Source organism: Hemitrygon akajei, chromosome 12, assembly GCF_048418815.1.
Source record: "Hemitrygon akajei chromosome 12, sHemAka1.3, whole genome shotgun sequence".
Taxonomy (NCBI): domain Eukaryota; kingdom Metazoa; phylum Chordata; class Chondrichthyes; order Myliobatiformes; family Dasyatidae; genus Hemitrygon; species Hemitrygon akajei.
The window spans coordinates 17,723,714-17,746,404 of NC_133135.1; the positions used below are offsets into that span (position 1 = coordinate 17,723,714).

At 43.7% G+C, this 22,691-nt stretch overlaps 1 protein-coding gene across 8 annotated transcripts in view; it reads right to left on the bottom strand.

Moving 5' to 3' along the window:
* LOC140736746 (kynurenine--oxoglutarate transaminase 3-like) overlaps nucleotides 1-22,691 on the bottom strand; it is a 150,758-nt gene that overhangs the window by 75,801 nt on the left and 52,266 nt on the right. For 3 of the 8 annotated variants that reach the window (XM_073062631.1, XM_073062632.1, XM_073062634.1), the window contains one exon: nucleotides 12,199-12,287. The exons of the other annotated variants lie outside the window; for them this stretch is intronic. In XM_073062631.1, coding sequence (XP_072918732.1) covers nucleotides 12,199-12,285 — 87 coding nt within the window. In that variant the 5' untranslated portion in view covers nucleotides 12,286-12,287. Of the gene's footprint in view, nucleotides 1-12,198; nucleotides 12,288-22,691 lie in introns of those variants that run through there. 8 annotated transcript variants of the gene reach the window in all.

Below are 22,691 nucleotides of genomic sequence, written 5' to 3' on the forward strand. Positions count from 1 at the left end.
CCAAAGTCTTAGGCACCCTGGCTACATCCAAGAAAGGTGGCGTACATTATTCATGACCCTTTTCTCATTGCTAACATCAGGAAGGAGGTACAGAAGCCTGAAGGCACACACTCAGCGATTCAGGGACAGCTTCTATTCATGTATTACTTTAGTGTTCTCGCTCGGGTGTAACAGAACGCCGAACTAGACACCGAGGTGAACCGTAATCAATGAAAACAGGGTCGCAGTAAGATTAACCATTTACTGTTCACTCTTCCACATTAACGTATGGTGAAAACTGTTGATAAAACAATACAAGATTTGTACAGTATTTGTTTCCTTCTTGATATCACATTTACATCGTAAATACTTGCAAAAGTAAACTACAACGACTACATTACATTAAAGTGCAGCATACAGTCAGAATCTACTTACGCCATTGACTGCTTTAAATACACTTCAACACAACTATCCGCAACTCTTCAACTAACGAAAACATAAACCTTATCGACCGTCGTTACTTTTAACAGAATCAGCGTTAACATTTTAATTCAACATATCGATTATCTCGGGAACTTACAGCGTTGCTTCACTGTGTTTTTAATGCGTAGAAGACAACTTTTCTTGCGCTGGACTCGCATATGTGAGCCCCCACCTTCCCGTTTCTCCAAACCGGTATTTTCCCACAAGACGCGGCGAAACCGGCTGTGACGTCATCGCATGCCGCGATATATCACAGACAACAAATTACTAAGCGAGAATATTATAAACTAAATAACTGCCATAAAGGCAACACACTCCCCGCTTTACCTTCGTATGGTCACAATGAACATAATACAAAACTTCAGTCTCTAAATCAGTCCTTAGGTAGAAGTAGAATGACTTCTGTAACTGGCCTTTGGTAAATTTTCACATCACCTTGGTCGGTAGTTTTCAACTCAACTTTCCTGACATGTCCATCTCGACTAGGGAATGTGGCAGTGATTCTGGCCATTGGCCAGCAGTTGCGGGCGATTTGCTTGTCCCTGAGCAGGACTAAATCTCCAACTTGAAGATTCCTGCAGGGTTCTGTCCACTTTTGTCTGAGTTGCAACAAAGGTAGATATTCCTGTCTCCAACGCTTTGTGTACAAATCCTTATCAGAGAAGTCCCCAGGTGGAGGGGCAGCTCCTGCCTTCTGCGTAAGGAGCATTGATGGCGAGAGTATGAAGGGGTTTTCTGGGGCAGAAGACACAGGTAGGAGTGGTCATGCATTTATAATGGCTGTGACCTCTGCCATTAGTGTGCACAGTACCTCGTGGGTCAATCGGGTGCGTTGCTGCATCTCAGGTTTCCTTTTCAGGGTTTTTTGCAAGGGCGTGAACCGCTTGACTGCCTGCTCTTTGTTGTTTGGCAAGCACTGGCGTGGTTCTCTGAAAGGCAGTGGGGCGACCCCATTATTTGCTTCATCTCTGAAGACCTTGGTGTCCTTTGTTTTTAAGAAAATGGCATCTTGAGCTGATTGAGCAAGTTTATTATCATGCTCAGTTTGAGCGAAGACTGACTGACCCAGCGTCTCGTCAGTTACTTTACGTTTGTTAAAGCCTTGTCGTGCTTCCTTAATACACGTGACACTTGTGCGGGGTTGAAAAATTGAATGGTGGCCACTCTCTAACACGTTGGTCTTGAGTGTGCTAACTGTCGGTTTGTGTACATTGCCAGGGCACACCTCTCCTATCACCACCCAGCCCAGATCCAGGCGTTGCGCAAAGGGGGTGTCGTGTGGTCCATTGACCTGCTGCCTGACCTTGTGCATCTGGAGAACATCTCTTCCTAATAGCAGGAGTATTTCTGCTTCTGGATCCAGCTCTGGGATGTGTTTGGCGATGTGGTGGAGATGTGGCTGGTGTAGCACCGCACTTGGCGTCGGGATCTCAGTGCGGTTATTCATGATTTCATTGCACTCTAAGAGTGGAGGGAGACAGATGACAACTTTACCATCCAGGGACTCAATCTGGAAGCCTTCTGCCTTCCTTCCATAAGTTTCCACGCTGCCCGAACAAGTTCTAAGGTAGTATGGGAACTGATTACTCTCAATGTGGAACAAGTTAAAGAACTCTGGGCTGACTAGTGAGCGATTGCTCTGATCATCCAGAATTACATAGGCTTTGATGGCCTTGTCTTTGGCTCCCTTAGGGTACACCTTAGTGAGGCAGATCTTTGAACAAAAACGGCTTGACTGAGCTTGACCGCAAACTTCTGTACAGCTCGAGCTGACAACAGTTGTCCTGGAGTGAGCTTCTCCCTCCCCGCCGTCCTGTTGTGGGGGTGAAGGAGCGTTGTCGGTTTGCGGTAACGGGCCGGGATGCATGGCCCCATCGTGATTAGTGCTATTACATTCCGGGCACTTCACGGCGATCGTACACTCTCTAGCACAGTGAGAGGTCGAGGAACAGCATTTAAAACATATTCTTTTCTCCTTGAGAAGGGCCATCCTCTCTTCAAGGGGTTTTTCCCTAAACGTTCTGCATCTTTTGAGGGGGTGGGGTTTGTTAAGCAATGGACAATTCTTGCTAGGGTCGTTGTTAGTTGTAAAGGCTTCAGTCTTAAGCACTGAGACGGGTTCATTAATGTTGAAATTATTCGAAGAGAATTTATCTGGCTTGGTGTAAATTGCACTGCTTCCTGGACCCATGAGGCTAGGGTCGTTTCACTTCTTCGCCTCCTTGCACACAAACCTAGTGAAATACTCAAAGGGAGGAAATCGACCTCTGTGATCTTCCTTGTACTCTGAGGCAACAGACACCCACCTGTCCTGCAGCCCAAATGGAAGTTTGTCCACGATTTGTCTAATCCCGGATGGAGTATCTAGGTATACTAGACCAGTTGAGTAGCCATCTTCTTTGGCGCCTTGAATCTCCATTAGTAAATCTCCGAGCTCCCTTAACTTGATGTGGTCCTTGGCTGACACCTTAGGAAAATTTTCCAGACGTCTGTATAGCGATGCTTCAATAATTTCGGGGGCCGCATAGCCCTCCTGAAGTCTCTCCCATGCTTTGCTCAAGGCTAGCTCGGGTTTGTTGATGTACACTGAGCGTATGTGTCTCACCTGTTCGCATGATTCTTTTCCCAGCCATTTCGCCATAAGATCCAACTCTTGGGTTGCTCTGAGCGGGACTCCGTCGATAGCGTTGGTGAATGTGGAGTACCATGCACGGTAATTTTCAGGTTTATCGTCAAACTGGTATAGTCCTGAAGTGACGAGATCCCATTGTGCTAAATACCGTGCCATGGGTTCGACTGCAAGTGGCATGCGAGCTGGGGAAATATGTCGGCGGGTATACGACTGAGGGCGTACATCTGTTATGGAATTTGCTGTTCCGAATTCGGTCTTTGCCTCTCTTCTCCCCAAATCTGGTAAGTTTGGTGTCGAGAAGTACTTGTCATGAGCCCTTTCATTCTTGAATTCATCGCGGAGTTGCAAGGTAAATTGTCTTCCTCGGATGGATGTGATGCAATCGGGCCTCTCGGAGACTCCTCATGACATGGGACATTATCAAATGAGCATGGAGAGGGAGAACAAGTCTTCCAGTCTATTTGAGATCGGACATAGTCGCTTGTGCGTTCCAATCTGATCCTTTCTGAAGTAGATTTTACATCAACCAGATCATGCATTCCTTCAGCATCTTCTATGTAATCTGCTTCAACCCTGGCAGCCTCTTCTTCTCCTCGTTCTAGCGTCAGCACTTCTAACTCTGCCGCTATCCTTGCCCTTTCCAACTGGTTTTCGGCTTCTCTGGCAGCCACTTCCTTCTGGTTTTCGGCTTCTCTGGCAGCCGCTTCCATCTTCAATTTTGCTTCTTGTTTGGCGTAGCGCGCACTCGCACCTTGGCAGCTTCTGCTTTAGCTCTTGCATGGGCAGCCTTACTTGTTGATGCCCTACTGCCCCTGTCGCTGGATGGCAACGACTTGATGCTGGATCGAGTTGTCATTGCAGCACTTGAAACACCTGATAATGCGGCCTTTTCACTGTAACATTCTCGCTCGGGTGTAACAGAACGCCGAACTAAACACCGAGGTGAACCGTAATCAATGAAAACAAGGTCGCAGTAAGATTAACCGTTTACTGTTCACTCTTCCACATTAACGTATGGTGAAAACTGTTGATAAAACAATACAAGATTTGTACAGTATTTGTTTCCTTCTTGATATCACATTTACATCGTAAATACTTGCAAAAGTAAACTACAACGACTACATTACATTAAAGTGCAGCATACAGTCAGAATCTACTTACGCCATTGACTGCTTTAAATACACTTCAACACAACTATCCGCAACTCTTCAACTAACGAAAACATAAACCTTATCGACCGTCGTTACTTTTAACAGAATCAGCGTTAACATTTTAATTCAACATATCGATTATCTCGGGAACTTACAGCGTTGCTTCACTGTGTTTTTAATGCGTAGAAGACAACTTTTCTTGCGCTGGACTCGCATATGTGAGCCCCCACCTTCCCGTTTCTCCAAACCGGTATTTTCCCACAAGACGCGGCGAAACCGGCTGTGACGTCATCGCATGCCGCGATATATCACAGACAACGAATTACTAAGCGAAAATATTATAAACTAAATAACTGCCATAAAGGCAACACAATTACATTGCACTGCTCCCGCTAAGTTAACAAATTTCACGACACTAAACCTCGTTCTGATTCTGCATAGTTGTGCTTAAGACTTTTGCACAGTACTGTATATTGATGTTTCTAGAAAGGACAGCCTTTATGTCCATTTCTGAAAATTACATTTAATTCCATAGAAACATAGAAAACAGGTGCAGGAGTAGGCCATTCGGCCCTTCAAGCCTGCACCGCCATTCAGTATGATCATGGCTGATCATCCAACTCAGAACCCTGTACCTGCTTTCTCTCCATATCCCCTGATCCCTTTAGCCACAAGGGCCATATCCAACTCCCTCTTAAATATAGCCAATGAACCAGCCTCAACTGTTTCCTGTGGCAGAGAATTCCACAGATTGACCACTCTCTGTGTGAAGAAGTTTTTCCTCATCTCGGGTCCTAAAAGGCTTCCCCTTTATCCTTAAACTGTGATCCCTCGTTCTGGACTCCCCCAACATCGGAAACAATTTTCCTGCAACTAGCCTGTCCAATCCCTTTAGAATTTTATACGTTTCAATAAGATTCCCCCTCAATCTTCTAAATTCCAGTGAGTATAAGCCTAGTCGATCCAGTCTTTCTTCATATGAAAGTCCTGCCATCCCAGGAATCAATCTGGTGAACTTTCTTTGTACTCCCTCTATGGCAAGAATGTCTTTCCTCAGATTAGGGGACCAAAACTGCACACAATACTCCAGCTGTGGTCTCACCAAGGCCTTGTACAACTGCAGTAGAACCTCCCTGCTCCTGTACTCGAATCCTCTAGCTATGAATGCCAACATACCATTTGCCTTTTTCACCGCCTGCTGTACCTGCCTGCCTACTTTCAATGACTGGTGTACAATGACACCCAGGTCTCGTTGCACCTCCCCTTTTCCTAATTGGCCACCGTTCAGATAATAATCTGTTTTCCTGTTCTTGCAACCAAAGTGGATAACCTCACATTTATCCACAGTAAATTGCATCTGCCATGAATTTGCCCACTCACCTAACCTATCCAAGTCACCCTGCACCCGCTTAGCATCCTCCTCACAGCTAACACCGCCGCCCAGCTTCGTGTCATCCGCAAACTTGGAGATGCTGCATTTAATTCCCTCGTCTAAATCATTTATATTGTAAACAACTGGGGTCCCAGCACTGAGCCTTGCGGTACCCCACTAGTCACCGCCTGCCAATCTGAAAAGGTCCCGTTTACTCCCACTCTTTGCTTCCTGTCTGCCAACCAATTCTCTATCCACATCAATACCATACCCCCAATACCCTGTGCTTTAAGTTTGCACACTAATCTCCTGTGTGGGACCTTGTCAAAAGCCTTTTGAAAATCCAAATATACCACATCCACTGGTTCTCCCCTATCCACTCAACTAGCTACATCCTCAAAAAATTCTATAAGATTCGTCAGACATAATTTTCCTTTCACAAATCCATGCTGACTTTGTCCGATGATTTCACCTCTTTCCAAATGTGCTGTTATCTCATCTTTGATAACCGACTCTAGCATTTTCCCCACCACCGATGTCAGGCTAACAGGTCTATAATTCCCCGGTTTCTCTCTCCCTCCTTTTTAAAAAGTGGGGTTACATTCGCCACCCTCCAATCCTCAGGAAATAATCCAGAATCTAAGGAGTTTTGAAAAATTATCACTAATGCATCCACTATTTCTTGGGCTACTTCCTTAAGCACTCTGGGATGCAGACCATCTGGCCCTGGGGATTTATCTGCCTTTAATCCCTTCAATTTACCTAACACCACTTCCCTACTAACATGTATTTCCCTCAGTTCCTCCATCTCACTAGACCCTCGGTCCCCTACTATTTCCGGAAGATTATTTATGTCCTCCTTAGTGAAGACAGAACCAAAGTAGTTCTTCAATTTGGTCTGCCATGTCCTTGTTCCCCATGATCAATTCACCTGTTTCTGACTGTAAGGGATCTACATTTGTCTTAACCAATCTTTATCTTTTCGCATATCTATAAAAGCTTTTACAGTCAGTTTTTATATTCCCTGCCAGCTTTCTCTCATAATTTTTTCCCCTTTCCTAATTAAGCCCTTTGTCCTCCTCTGCTGGTCTCTGAATTTCTCCCAGTCCTCAGGTGTGCCGCTTTTTCTGGCTAATTTGTAGGTTTCTTCTTTGGACTTGATACTATTCCTAATTTCCCTTGTCAGCCACGGGTGCACTACCTTCCCTGGTTTATTCTTTTGCTAAACTGGGATGAACAATTGTTGTAGTTCATCCATGCGATCTTTAAATGCTTGCCATTGCATATCCACCGTCAACCCTTTAAGTATCATTTGCCAGTCTATCTTAGCTAATTCACATCTCATACCTTCAAAGTTACCCTTCTTTAAGTTCAGAACCTTTGTTTCTGAATTACCTATGTCACTCTCCATCTTAATGAAGAATTCCACCATATTATGGTCACTCTTACCCAAGGGGCCTCGCACGACAAGATTGCTAACTAACCCTTCCTCATTGCTCAATACCCAATCTAAAATGGCCTGCTCTCTAGTTGGTTCCTCGACATGTTGGTTCAGAAAACCATCCCGTATACATTCCAAGAAATCCTCTTCCTCAGCACCCTTACCAATTTGGTTCATCCAATCTATATGTAGATTGAAGTCACCCATTATAACTACTGTTCCTTTATTGCACGCATTTCTAATTTCCTGTTTAATGCCATCCCCAACCTCACTACTACAGTTAGGTGGCCTGTACACAACTCCCACCAGCGTTTTCTGCCCCTTAGTGTTATGCAGCTCTACCCATATTGAGTCCACATCCTCCAGGCTAATGTCCTTCCTTTCTATTGCATTAATCTCCTCTCTAACCAGCAATGCTACCCCACCTCCTTTTCTTTCCTGTCTATCCCTCCTGAATATTGAATATCCCTGGAAGTTGAGCTCCCATCCTTGGTCACCCTGGAGCCATGTCTCTATGATCCCAACTATTCATATTCATGAATAACTATCTGCACATTCAATTCATCCACCTTGTTACGAATGCTCCTCGCATTGACACACAAAGCCTTCAGGCTTGTTTTTACAACACTCTTAGCCCTTATACAATTATGTTGAAAAGTGGTCCTTTTTGATTTTTGCCCTGGATTTGCCTGCCTGCCACTTTTACTTTTCGCCTTATTACTTTTTTGCTTCTACCCTCATTTTACACCCCTCTGTCTCTCTGCCCTTGTTCCCATCCCCCTGCCACATTAGTTTAAATTTTCCTGAACAGCAGTAGCAAATGCTCCTGCTAGGACATTGGTTCCAGTCCAGTCCAGGTGCAGACCGTCCTGTTTGTACCGGTCCCACCTTCCCCAGAACTGGTTCCAAACCCACAGAAATTTGAATCCCTCCCCCTTGCACCATTTTTCAAGCCATGTATTCATCTGAAATATCCTCCTATTTCTACTCTGATTAGCACGTGGCACTGGTAGTAATCCAGAGATTATTACCTTTGTGGTCCTACTTTTTAGTTTATCTCCTAACTCCCTAAATTCACCTTGTAGGACCTCATCCCGTTTTTTACCTATATCGTTGGTACCTATGTGCACCACGACAACTGGCTGTTCACCCTCCCACTCCAGAATGTCTTGCAGCCGCTCAGAAATATCCTTGATCCTTGCACCAGGGAGGCAACATACCATCCTGGAATCTCGTTTGCGGCCGCAGAAACACCTATCTATTCCCCTTACAATCGAATCCCCTATCACTATAGCTCTCCCACTCCTTTTCCTTCCCTCCTGTGCCGCAGAGCCACCCATGGTGCCATGAACTCGACTGCTGCTGCCTTCCCCTGATGAGACATCTCCCCCAATAGTATCCAAAACAGTATATCTGTTTAGGAGGGAGATGACCTCAGGGGACTCCTGCACTACCTGCCTACTGCTACGCTGTCTAGTGGCCACCCCATCCCTTTCTGCCTGTGTAGCCTTTACCTGCGGTGTGGCCAACTCACTGAATGTGCTATTCACGACTTTCTCAGCATCGCAGATGCTCCAGTATGAATCCAATCGCAGCTCCAGCCGCTCAATGCGGTCTGCCAGAAGCTGCAGCTGGACACACTTCCTGCACACACAGTCGTCAGGGACACTGGAAGTATCCCTGATTTCCCACATGCTGCAGGATGAACAAACCACGAGGCCGATCTCAGCTGAAATGATCTACCCAATATGTTGCCTCAACTTTTGAAACGTTCTCCTTTTAAAGGAACTTACCCGGCCTTACCTCACTTGGAGTGAAGCTCGTCCTCAGCCTCTGCTCGTCGAAACCTCTTGAGAGAAAGCCTTCCTACTCTGTCTCTCTCTACTCCTTCACCCGCTACAACGTCACCCACTCTGTCTATCTGCTCCCTTTAAATTCTCCCGCTGCCTCACGGTCCGACTTACATGCGCTTGCGCAGTCGTGCCCCCTTTAAACTGCCGAAGAAAATGTTTTATTCCAGTTTTATTTTATTACTTAAACAAAAACTGTTTTCAGTTATGATTATTCCAAAACTGACAGGTTATCATCAAAGCAAACACGAGGAAATCTGCAGATGCTGGAAATACAAGCAACACACATAAAATGCTGTTGCAACGCAGCAGGCCAGGCAGTATCTATAGCAACTTGCGTTAGTCCTGACGAAGGGTCTCGGCCCGAAACGTCAACAGTGCTTCTCCCTATAGATGTTGCCTGGCCTGCTGCCTTCCACCAGCATTTTGTGTGTGTTGACTGTCATCAAAACTCATCTGGTTTTCTAAGGTTCTTAAAAGGGTGAATACAGAATCTACCATTCGTAGTTAGTTTGGTTCACATACTCTAGACCTAAGAAAATGACTCCTATCTAACTTCTGAAATAGGTTAGCAAAGCGCTTCATTCAGGGGAATAAAGTTTAAATTCTCTAGGTGCTACTGTGGAAGAAGTATGAAATTTGTATCACCACCTCAATGTTCCAACCCATTCTGATAAGGATTGCAAAATATTAATCTAATGGCTTAATCATTTTGGATTCTAAAACTGGCATTGAAAACACTTGCCCCATGTACACAAATAAACAAGTCATCTTGCCTGCGGGAGATTTAGTTTGAAATCCACATTGTTGTCTTAGCAACAACACCCATTGATAAAATGCAAATTAACTGGTTTTACCGGAACAGATCAAGTCCCCGACGGATATTCTGCAAGTTGTTCTGAGCTTTCTCCCTTCTGCACTAAACTCCCTACCTCAAAGTTCGCAAACATCTTGCTTAGTAGTTTAGTGTTTTAATCTGATTTCTGAGTACACCTACCTTATTGTAACATCAAATGCAAAAGATACAGAGGCATAGAAAAGTACGGCACAGAAACAAGCCCACCTAGACTGCGCCAAACCATTTAAACTTCCATCAACCTGCACCGGCCTCCATACCCCTACCATCCAAACTTTTCTTAAACATTGAAATCGAGATCGCATGTACCACTTGCGTTGGCAGCTCGTTCCACACTCTCACGAGCCTTCAAGAAGTTTCCGCTTAAACTTTTCACCTTTCCGCCTTAACCCACGACCTCTAGTTGTAACCACACCCAACCTCAGTGGAAAAAGCACGGTTCCATTTACCCTGTCTATACCCCTCATAATTTTGTATACTTCTATCAAATCTCCTCTTAATCTTCTACATTCCAAGGAATACCCTCAGTTTACCTGTGCTTGCCATGCTTCCACTGATAAGACCCTTGTTATTCTGCATTTCCAACTGGAGACGTGAGAGACCACAGATGCTGGAATATACAGCAATAAACAAGACGCTAAGGGACTAAGGCATTGTCGACTCCTGGCCCCATTCCAGGTCCACTCCATCCTGCGGTCTATGGCGTCTCCATTTGGCATCCTCTCGCTCCATCTTCCGCCCAACAAAAGGCCTCAAACCTCTCACTCTCAGGCACATGAGAGTACTCCCTTAATTGGACTGCACACATTCCAGAGCCTCCGTTAGCTCTAGTCATAACCTAAACACTGCTGCTACAGAACAACCATTACGTTAGCAGTGAAACCTTTCCCACGGCATTACACCCAAAACATCAATTATCCATTTCCCTCTGCAAATGCTGCTTGATCCACCAAGTTTCTCCAGCATCCAACTGTCTAACTTCCACATCGCTTATCATCCCTTCTCTAAAGACTTTGAAGTCTCCCACACTCACAGCTCTATCCTTTACTCTCCAGCTTTATCTTCTATTCCTTTCTCAATTCTCCCTTGAGCCTTCTTGCAACTTGAGTAAGACCATAAGACCTACTGTAGCAGCAGAATTCGCAATTCAACCCATAGAGTCTGCTCCGCCATTCCACCATGGCTGACTTATTTTCCCTCTCAACCCCATTCTCTTGCCTTCTCCCTGTAACCATTGATATACTTACTAATTACGAGCCTATCAGTCATCGCTTTAAATATACCCAATGACTTGGCCTCCACAGCCATCTATGACAACAGATTCCACAGATACATCATACTCCGGCTAAAGAAATTCATCCTCATTTCTGTTTCTATTTCGAGGCTGTGCACTCTGCTGCTAGGCTCTCTCACTGCAGATGAACAAAGTGCTTTGGAGTAAGAAGGCAAACGTGGATCAGGAAGTGACCAATTTGGTTCCCTTTAGGTATCTGCATTCCCTCTTCGTACAGTGTCAGTTGTCAAATGAGTAAAACTACATTAGTGCTGACGGATATACTAAGCATTTGACAGAATACAGTGTTAGCCACCAGGACAAAAGAAAATGAAATCTGTCTTTGATTCTATCATAGGCCGAGCAACTTATTACGGCCTTTTGGACACAACTATTGTGAAACTATCATGAGAGACAAAGACCCAGAGCTCAGCATCTGTACCTCAGAACGAGAGTGGAATGCAATCTGTCCGCACCAAAAGCCACAATATGCAGAGAACGAACATGACAGAATTGCAACAGGATTGAAATACATGTGAATGAATGCATTAAGAGGGTAAGATAGGTTTGGGAAAACTTAAGAGTTAATATTCAAGAGAATGAAAATTCAAATAAGGCTTTAATAGCACATTCTCTAACATGGCTCCCAAAATCCAATGATGTTACAAGAACTTATAAATATCACTTTATTTTTTGTCATCCCGAAGTGCTGCCTGACCATCACAGTACTTTGGTCACCTCTGTTAAGACAGCAAACACTGCAGGAAACGTGTAGAGAACAAGCAAAGAAACCACAAACTAAAGTGTACGCAAGGTTTTATCTGTGAGACCGCAAAGACAGCCAGCACTTTGGAAAAATCTCAGACTGTTGAAACCTATCTTGTGACCTTAGATACCAACCTGAAAGAGGCAGAGGTGATAGATTCTACTTCGTACTTAAACCTTAAAGCACCGCAAAAATTCAAGATCAACCGATTCAAATAGAGTTGCCAAAATAAAATCATTCCTAAGGAATCCCCAGAGTGAGGTGGGATCCTGGAGGAATCTCAGGTTTGGCAACATGCAAAGAAATGAATCCCGTTCAGCAGGTAGAACACCTGCAAATGATTTTATTAAAGGTCAACGCGACTTCAGTTCTTCTAAAAGTTAATAGTGGCTTACCGTTGAGGTAGAAAATGTTACCGCACTTGAAGAATGAAGAAGATTCCGTGCAGTTTTGGTACAGTTCAGCAAACGAGTTTGGTACATGGCTGCCACATGGAATCCAAATGAAAAACAAATCAGTATAGTGGTTAAAGTGTTTGGGAGTTCCTGATGGTAGGCAAAGAACTGACAGTAACGCAAATTATCATCCTCATTATTTCTTTTCAATGCCTTGCCAATATATGACAGCTTAGTGGTTATCTCAAAGCGTTACAACACAGGAGAACCCGGTTTAATTTCCACCGCTGCCTTGTAATGAGTTTGTACGTTCTCCCCATGACTATGTGGGTTTCCTCCGGGTGCTCCGGTTTCCTCACCAAGATCTAATGGTTGGCAGGTTCATTGGTCACTGCAAAATGTCCCGTGATTGGGCTAGGGTTAAATCACAGGAATCCTTGCATGCAGCTCGAAGGGCTGGAAGGCCTTAATCTGCACTGTATCGCAGGATATATGCAAGTAGATTCTACTACTTAATTTGGCTCAAAATGTTACTTTAAAAGCTCCAATAAAATTGATCAAAATCCCTGGTTGTAATACTCATTTATGTGGATAAAGGGGGGGGGGCTGAATACTTTTACTTGTAGGAAGAACACAGGTCGATAGATGATAGAGCAATGGGGTTGTATTAGTGGGCAATTTTAACTTCCCTAATAATGACTGGGTCTAAGCACTAAGCATGTGGCAGAATTTAAGTTTGTCTAGAAAAGCTTTCTCAATATGTCAATGGCCCTGCCAGAAAGGGGCATCACTCAAACTTCAACTGGGAAATGAAGCTGGGCAAGTGACTGAAGTGTCACTGGGGAAGCAATTTGGGACCAGTGATCATTATTCTACTAGTTTTTAAATAATATTTATGGATAGAGATAGGATTGGTCCACAGATCAAAGTCCTAAATTGGGGCAAGGCTAGCTTTTTATTGGCATTAGAAAGGAGCTTACATAAGGTTGATTGGGAGAGGCTACTTTCAGATAAAGGAACGTGGGACAATTGGGAAGCTTTAAAACATGAAACAGGGAAAGTTCAGCTCCAACATGCTCCTGTTAAGGTGTAGGACAGGATACCATGGATGTCCATTTCACACTATGTCTTCCAGTTCGTAGACAAATAAGGGTGATCAGAGAGAGAATGATTGTTGACAATTTCAGACAACGACCTCTTCCTGTCAACACCAGTTCCGATGAGAGGTTATCTACATTTTCTCAGTTGCTCGCTCTCAAAGCTGCCTGATTGACTGGACATTTAAAGAATTCTGTTTCATTTCCGGTCAGATAAAGTCCTGATGAAGGGGTTGGTCGAAAGCGTCAACTGTTTATTCATTTCCATTGATGTCACCTGGTCTGGTGAGTTCCCCCAGCATTTTGTATGTGTTGCTCAAGATTTCTAGCAATGTTTATATATTGCTGTTCCAGAATATCCTTCTGATTTTTTTTTAAAAACGGATCCTCTCTCTCTCTAATTACCCTCATTCATTAACAAAGATGGCTGTGGAGGCCAAGTCATTGGGTATACTTAAAGCAGGGGTTAATAGGTTCTTGATTAGTAAGGGCGTCAAAGTTTACAGGGAGAAGGCTGGAGAATGGGGTTGAGAGGGATAATAAATCAGCCATGATAGAATGGTGGAGTAGACTTGATGGGCTGAATGGCCTAATTCTGTTCATATGTTTTATAGTCTTATTTTGCAGGAGAGGTTGGTCAAAATTGGCTTCTTTGTTCTGGAGTCATGGAAGTTAATAGGGAAGGCCTGGTAGAAATTTATGAGATTATAAGAGGTTCTTTTAGAGTAGACAGACAATATCTTTTCCCAAGGTTGAAATGTCTAAAAGGCCATGAATTTAGGGGGAGGTGTGGAGCTCAACGACATCAGGATTGATGAAGACAAAGAGTCTCAGCCCAAAATGTCAACTACCTCCGTCAATGCTGCCTGACCTGCTGAACACCTCCAAGCATTTTGTGTATGTTGCTCAAGATCTCCAGCATCTGTAGAGTCTCAGGTGGCCCTAAAGGAAATGATTTAGTGTCGTAGGCAAAAGTTGTTCCTCGAATAAAACCAAGAACAGTACAGCATTCAGCCCAAGATGATGAGAGGCATTGATCGTGTGGATAGCCAGAGGTTTTTTCCCAGGGCTGACACAAAAGGGCACAGTTTTTTTTAATTAGTTTTTTTATGCATTTTCTACATCGTTACAGATTTTTAAAAAACCCAAATCAAAATGAGGAACATTAATACAGTGCAAAAATAAACATACAATAATAATATAATATAATATAATAATATAATACAAAAAAAGATAATTGAGAAAGCACCCAAATTGAAGACATGTAAAATTAGTATCCTCCCCAAGCCCCGCAACAAAAAAGAACTCCAGACCAACCACAATACAGTATAGAGACTATAAATCAGGACATTCAAATCCCCAAAACTGTAAATACTCTTAAAAACAGAAGATATTAATGCCTACTACCAAAAAAAAGGAGCTGAAAGCAAGGGACCGAAAAAAAAACCTTAGTTAAGAGGAAGGTTATGAAAGTACTCAATAAAAGGTCCCCAGACCTTATGGAACTTTATATCCGAATTAAGAACTGAATAATGGATTTTTTCAAGGTCTAAGCAGGACATAATATCATTAAGCCAATGAGCATGCGTGAGCGGAGCAACATCTCTCCATCTAAGGAGGATTAAACGTCTAGCCAGGAGAGAAGCAAAAGATAATATTCGCCACTTAGATTAACTCAAACGTAAATCTGTCTCGCCCCAGAAACCAAACAAAGCAATTAAAGGGTTAGGTTCTTGGTGGTGATTCAGAATATACGATAACGTTATGAAGACATCTTTCCAAAATTTCTCCAGGCTAGGACAGAACCAGTACATATGAATGAGAGAGGCCTCGCCCCTTTTGCATTTATCGCAAAGAGTACTAATATTAGGGTAAAATCGAGATAGTTTAGATTTAGACATATGGGCTCTATGAACAATCTTAAACTGTAAAAGGCAATAATAAGCCAAGAAGGTTGAATTAACCGATTTGAGAATCAAGTCCCAAGTCTCGTCAGATAAGGAGATATTTAAATCATGTTCCCAAGCCATTCTAATTCTATCCGCAGGGGCACGTCGTAAGAATGCTAATTTATCACGAATAAATGATATTAAGCCTTTACCCAGTGGATTAATAGAAAGGAATAAATCCATACCATTTTTCTCAGGCATTTCAGGGAAGTTAGGAATTAAAGCATTAATAAAGTGTCTAATTTGGAGATATCTTAAAAAAATGGGCATTAGGCAGATTGAACTTAGCAGAGAGCTGTTGAAAAGATGCGAAGCGATTATCAATAGAAAGATCTTCAAAATGTCTAATGCCCTTCCTATACCAATCATGGAATGCTGAATCATACGTAGTAGGTAAAAACAGGTGATTATGTAAGATAGGGCTAGAAAAGGAAAAACCATAGAAACCATAAAATTTCCTAAACTGAGCCCATATATGCAAAGTGTGTCTAACAAGAGGATTAACAATTAATCTGGACAAACTACTAGGGAGTACAGAGCCAAGAAGTGCAGAAATAGATAGACCTTTAGTGGAACTCAACTCCATTACCACCCAATTAGGGCACTCAGGTTGGCCATGGAAAAAAGACCAAAAGGTAGCACAGCGTATATTGGCTGCCCAATAATATAAACGAAAGTTAGGTAAAGCCATGCCACCCTCTTTTTTAGATTTTTGGAGATAAACTTTATTAATTCTAGAACACTTATTCTTCCACAGATATGACAAAATAATAGAGTCTAAGGAATCAAAAAAAGATTTAGGAATAAAAATTGGGATTGATTGAAATAAATATAAAAATTTAGGGAGAACATACATTTTAACAACATTAATACGACCTACCAAAGACATAGATAGAGGTGACCAGTGTAACAGACTCTGTTTTATAGTATATGGAAGATTGGCAAAATTTTCACGAAAAAGATCTTTAAACTTCCTTGTGACTGTAATCCCAAGATAAGTAAATTGATTATGAACTACTTTAAAAGGGAGATCACGAAATGTTAATTCTTGTGCTTCTTTATTAATTGGGAAAAGTTCACTCTTATGTAAATTAAGTTTATAGCCAGAAAACTGGCTAAACTGATCAAGAAGTGAAAACATTGGAGGTAAGGATGTAGACGGATTTGAAAGAAAAAGTAATAAGTCATCAGCATAAAGAGAAACTTTGTGCTCAACACCCCCCCTCCAAATCCCGGTCAGTTCAGGACAGTTTCGAAATGCTATCGCCAAAGGTTCTATAGCCAAATCAAAGAGAAAGGGACTTAAAGGGCATCCCTGACGGGTGCCACGTTTGAGGTTAAATAACTGGGATTTCTGAAAGTTAGTCAAAACAGAAGCAGTGGGACACAGATACAGCAATTTGATCCAAGAGATAAAACTTTGACCGAGGTCAAATTTTTCTAAAACTGCAAAAAGGTAGTTCCACTCTATACGATCAAATGCTTTCTCCGCAAAAGGGCACAGTTTTAAGGTGCTTGGATGTAGGTTCAGAGGAGATGTCGGGGATATGTTTTTCACACAGAGGGTGGTAGGTGCACGGAATGTACTGCCGGCAATGGAGGTGGAGGCGGATACAATCGGGTCTTTCAAGAGATTCTTAGATAGATAAATGGAGATTAGAAAAATAGAGGGCTATGCAGTAGGGAAATTCTAGGCCGTTTCTAGAGTAGGTTACACAGTCAGCACAATATTGTGGGCCAAAGGGCCTACAATGTGCTGGAGATTTCTAAGTTCAATGTTCTATATTGTGCCGACACCATTACCAATTTAACCCCTAACTCCTATACAGTCCATAATCCTCCATTTTTCTTTCATCCGTGTCTTATCTAAGAGTCTCTTAAACGTCCCTCTTGTAATAGCCTCTACCGCCACCCCCAGCAGTGCATTCCAGGCACCTACCGTGCTGTCTAAGAATCCGACCCTCTAACATCTATCTCCCCTAAATGCAGTGGCATCACCTGTTACAGGATTTGGGTTCAGAGACCATTTTTCATAATACTGCTTCATTGCTTCGAGGACTGCTGTAAGTCGTACTTCATCTTGGAAGGAGCTAGCTTATGTTGCTATGCATAGGTCGTGTGCACAGATAAACCTGCCTGTGTTAGGAAAGGTTGTTGGTCGTCTGTGTAAACATTAAATAGTGGAATCCCTGTGGGAGTCCGTTCTTTTGTGGACGCCACCTACTCTTAATTCCATTCATTTCTACATAAAATCTGCGATTTTCTAGGAGGCTTCTTATTACTTTGACTGTGGTTGCGTTCTTTAACATTTCATTTAATTTCAGTAAGAGGCCTCTGTGGTTCACAGTGGCGTATGCTGCTGCTAAGTCAACGAATACTGCCCCTGTAATTTGTAGCATTTCAAAGCCATCAGGCACGAAATAGGGAGCTAATGCTCTCACACTTAGGTCAACTGCTCTAGCACTCTGCTATGCACCTGCAGAATACTGTGCACCTGTGTGGGGCAGATCAGCCCATGCGAAGAAAATAGACCCGTTGCTTAACGAAGCCTGCCGAATAATCACGGGCACACTGCGCCCACTAACATCATTTACAGACTTGCAGGCATTGCTCCCCCAGAGATCCGAAGACACACTACAACAAAAATTGAGAAAGGTAAACAGAACTCGGATCCACAGCACCCACTACATCATCATGTGCCAGTTTCTAACCGCCCAAAATCGAGGAAAAGCTTTGCTACGGTGGAGGAACTACCGCACGGAACATCCCCCCAAACATACAGGATTGACCTCTGGCAACAAACAGAAGCCAGAACCCCACCAAACAATACAGTGCGAGACCCCACAGAAATGTGGCCAGACGGGGCACTGCCTGAGGTGGAAGTTGTACACTCTCAACAGAGCGAGAGTGGGAGTTTGTAGGACGGGAGACAAAATGGTGAAGTGGGGTTTAAAGACCAGCGAGTCCTGTGAGTGTGGCGAAAGGGTGCAGAACATTGAACACGTTCTGTGCAACTGCCCACTCTCACATGATTTATCTGACACTGACCTGCTCAACATCAACCAAACAACACTAGAGTGACTGGCTGTCTGGTGTGACAAGCTATGACGACGAATCATGACTGTGCACCCAAGCACAGCTCGAAAGCCTTATTTAAGTCTGCTGATGACACCAATGTCATTGACCGAATCAAAGGTGGTGATGAAACAGCATGTAGGAGGGAGGTTGAAAATCTGACTGAGAAGTGTCAAAACAACTTCTTATTCAATGCCAGCAAGACAAAGGAGCTGATCGATTCTTAACTTTAGGAGGAAGAAACCAGAGGTCCATGAGCCAGTCCTCATCAGGGGATCATGGGTGGAGAGGGTCAGCAACTTTAAGTTCTTCGCTGTTATCATTTGAGGACTGGCCCCAAGCCCAGCACATAATTGCAATTATGAAGAAAGCACAGTGATGCCTGTATTTCTTTAGGAGTTTGCGAAGATGCAGCATGACATCTATAACATTTGACTAACTTCTACAGACATGTGGTGGAGACTATATTGACTGGCTGCATCACAGCCTGGTATCGAAAACACCAATGCCTCTGAACAGAAAATCCTGCAAAAAGTAGTGGATATGGCCCATTCCATCATGGGTAAAGCCACCCCCACCTTGAGCATATCTACACGGAGCATTATCGCAGGAAAACAGCATCCGTCATCAGGGAACCCCACCACTCAGGACATGCTTTCTTCTCGCTACTGCCATCAGGAATAAGGTAGAAGAGGACTCACACCATGAGGTTCAGGAACAGTTATTATCCCTCAACCATCAGGCTGTGGAAACAGTGGGGATAACTGCACTCAAATTCACTTACCCCATCACTGAACTGTTCCCATAACCAATGGACTCGTGTTCAAGGACTCTTCATCTCATGTTCTCAATATTTATTGCCTATTTATTTATTATTATTATTGTTATTATTATTTCTTTTTTCTATCTATTTTCTTTCATTTAGTATTTGCACAGCTTGTTTTCTTTTGTAGACTGGCTGTCTGCCCTGCTGGTGCAGTCTCTCATTGATTCTATTCTGGTTATTGGATTTATTGAGGATAGCCGCAAGTAAATGAGCCTCTGCATTGTTTATGGTGACATATATGTACTTTGATAACAAATTTACTTCAAATGTTGAACTTTTGAAGTTGCCTTGCAAAATAAAATTAAAACAATTTCAAAACAGCTAACGTTTAGACATTACATTAATGTAATAGAATATCCTAAAACAGTTTTTGACAGTCGTCAAGCTGCAGCGGGTGCAGAAGAGATTTATGAAAATGCTGCCTGAACTATAGGAGCTCAGTTATCGAGAGAGGTTGGCCACACTGGGTCATTGTTGCTTGGAGTGCAAGAGAATGAGAGATGACCGCATGTAGTTTATAAAATCGTGATATGTATGAATAAGTTGGGCAGTCATAGTCCAAATTTAAAGACAAGAAATCCTGCAGGTGCTGGAAATCCAAAGCAACACACACAAAAATGGTGGGGGAGCCCAGCAGGTCAGGCAGCAGCTATGGAAATGAATGAGCAGTCGGCATTTTGGGCTGAGATCCTTCTTCAGGACTGGAAGGGAAAGGGGAAGGCGCCGGAATAAAAGGGTGAAGGGAGGATAGCTGGAAGCTGATAGGTAAAGCCAGGTGGGAAGGAAAGATAAAGGGCTGGAGAAGAAGGAATCTGATAGGATGGGAGAGAAGAGTAGACCATAGGAGAAAGGATAAGAGGAGGGGACCCAAAGGCAGGTGAGAAGATGCAAGAGGCTAGAGCGGGGAATTGAAGAGATGAGGGGGAGGGAATTTTTTTTTTACCCTGAAGGAGAAATTGATATACATGCCATCAGGTTGGAGACTACCCAGATGGAATATAAGGTGCTGCTCCCCCAGCAAGGGTGGGCTCATCATGGCTCCAGAGGTCACGGAACAATATGTGGTTACAGGTACAGGAATCAGAATTAAAATGTTTGGCCACCAGAAATTCCACTTTTGCTGGATAGAGTGGAGATGCTCGACAAAGCTGTCCCCCAATTTACAACGGGTCTCACCAACATAGAGCAGCCTGCATCGGGAGCACCAGACACAGGTGAAGTATTGCCTCATCTAGAGGGATTCTTTAGGGTCCTGAGCGGAGATGAGGGAGGAGGTGAATGGGCAAGTGCTTGCAGGGATAAGTGCAGGGAGGGAAATTATGGGGGAGGGACAAAAGGACAAAGGAATCACGGACGAAGTGATCCCTGCGGAAAGCAGAAAGTGAGGGGAGGTAAAGATATATTTGGTGGTAGTATCTCCCTGGAGAATGATGCGGGCGGAGGCTCATGGGGTGGTAGGTAAGGACAAAAGGCAAAGGAACTGTCACTGTTAAGGTGGCAGGAAGATGGGGTGAGCACAAACGTTCCGGAAATGGGGAAGATGGAGTTGAGAGCAGCATCAATGGTGGAGGAAGGGAACCCCCGTTATTTGAAGAAGAAGAATATCTCTGATATCCTGGAAAGAAAATCTGTGTCCTGAGAACAGAAGCGGTAAAAAAGGAACTGAGAAAAGGGAATAGTACTTTTACAGGAAAGAGACCTTGTGAAGAGGTATAGTCAAGGTAACAGTGGGAATTGATAGGTTTATAAAAGATGTCAGTCGACAGTTTATCTCCAGAGAAGGACAGAGAGGTCGAGAAAGAGGAGGGTGGTGTCAGGAATGGACCAAGTGAATTTAAAGGCAAGTTGGAGGCAAGATTGATGAAATTTATGAATTCAACACTGGTGCATGAAGCAGCACCAATGCGGCCATCAATGTAAAGCAGGAAGAGGTGGGGGTGCAATACTTGGAAAGACTTGCAACATGAACTGTTCTGCATAGCCAACAAAAAGGCAGACATAGCTGGGGCCCATTGCTACCCCTCGAGTCTGGAGAAAGACAGAGGAGCCGAAGGAAAAACTGTTGAGGGCGAGGACCAGCTCTGCCAGACGGAGAAGGACAGTGGTGGAGGGTTTTTTTATTGAGAAAGAAGCAGAGAGCTTTAAGATGGGAGACAGAAGTATACAGGGACTGGACATCCACGATGAAAATGAGGTGGTCAGGGCCAGGGAATTGAAAGTTAGTGAGGAAATCAAAAGCATGAAAAGTGCTGCGGATGTAGGTAGGAAGGGACGGAACCAAGGAGGATAGAAGGGAGTCAAGAGGTAATGTCAGAGAAATGGATACAATATACATCCTGAAATTATTTTCCTTCACAAGGTATGAGGACACGAGTTCAGTGGGGCGGAGCAGGCAGAGACAATGGGCCTACTCGGACAGTCAGGTTCATGGATCCTGGGTTGGAGATAGAAGCAAGCAGTGCAGGGTAGGGGAGCTGTAAGTTTGGTTGTAGTGGATGGGGGATCTCCAGAATTGATGAGGTGTGATGGTGTGGGAGACAGTTTTCTAATGGTCCGGAATGAGTTCCTCTTCAAAGGCTAAGTATGAGGAGGTGTCTGAAAGTTCCCACCTGGCCTCACCAAGGTATAAGTCAGCCTGCCACACCACAACAGCTTTTCCCCAGGGTTGGGAAGCCCAAATGTAGACAGTGGGGTATCTAAGGTATGGCAGGTTCGGCACGTGCCATGGGCGCCTCTTGAAGCAGTTTCTATTAAAGTCAGACAAGCCATCCTCGGATAGTGAAAAAAGAATTTTCTTCAGATATGTGATCTGTCTTTGATTATCATGGGTGAGAAGCACTAGGATGGCCTTATTTCAGAGCATTGTGTAAGACCATTAAATGTTTCTTCACGAAGAAGGAAAGTGGAGCTGAAGGATGGAAGATGCGAAAGTTGGAGGTGGAGGAAGCCAAGAAGTCGAGCAAGTTCTTCATGTCCTTCTTTGAAAAGACCGGAACAAGTAGTTCGACATGTTCCACGGAGTCGCCTGCACCCACTATAAGTTTGTTAGAATCGGAAAGTGGATCAAGTGCAAATGCGTCACTTGTAATTTCCAAGACTTGTATTTTTGAGCTGATATTATGGTAAAGTTATCTAAAAGATGGGTGTCAGATATTTGGCCCGGGCTCAATTTCTGTGATTGCCATAGGCGCTATTTTCCGTAGATACACCCCTGAATGTAGAGGGCACAGATACAAATGTGGTGGAGGTAGGTACAACTATGACATATTGGATAGGACATGGGCTTGGGAGGGTTATGGGCCGAAGGCCGGCAACTGGGACTGCCAGGGAGGCTGTTGTGGTCGACATAAAACAAATTGGGCCGAAGGGCCTGTAATCGATGCTGCGACTTCACGGAGGTGCAACTTGTCGATGGCCATCAAGATTGAGAGGGACAGAAATTGACAGAGATTTAAAGGGGGGATTGTGAGAGGGAGAGGGGGAGAGGGAGAGGAGAGGGAGATGAATAGGTATGAGCTACGAACAACAGACGGTGATTTAACACGG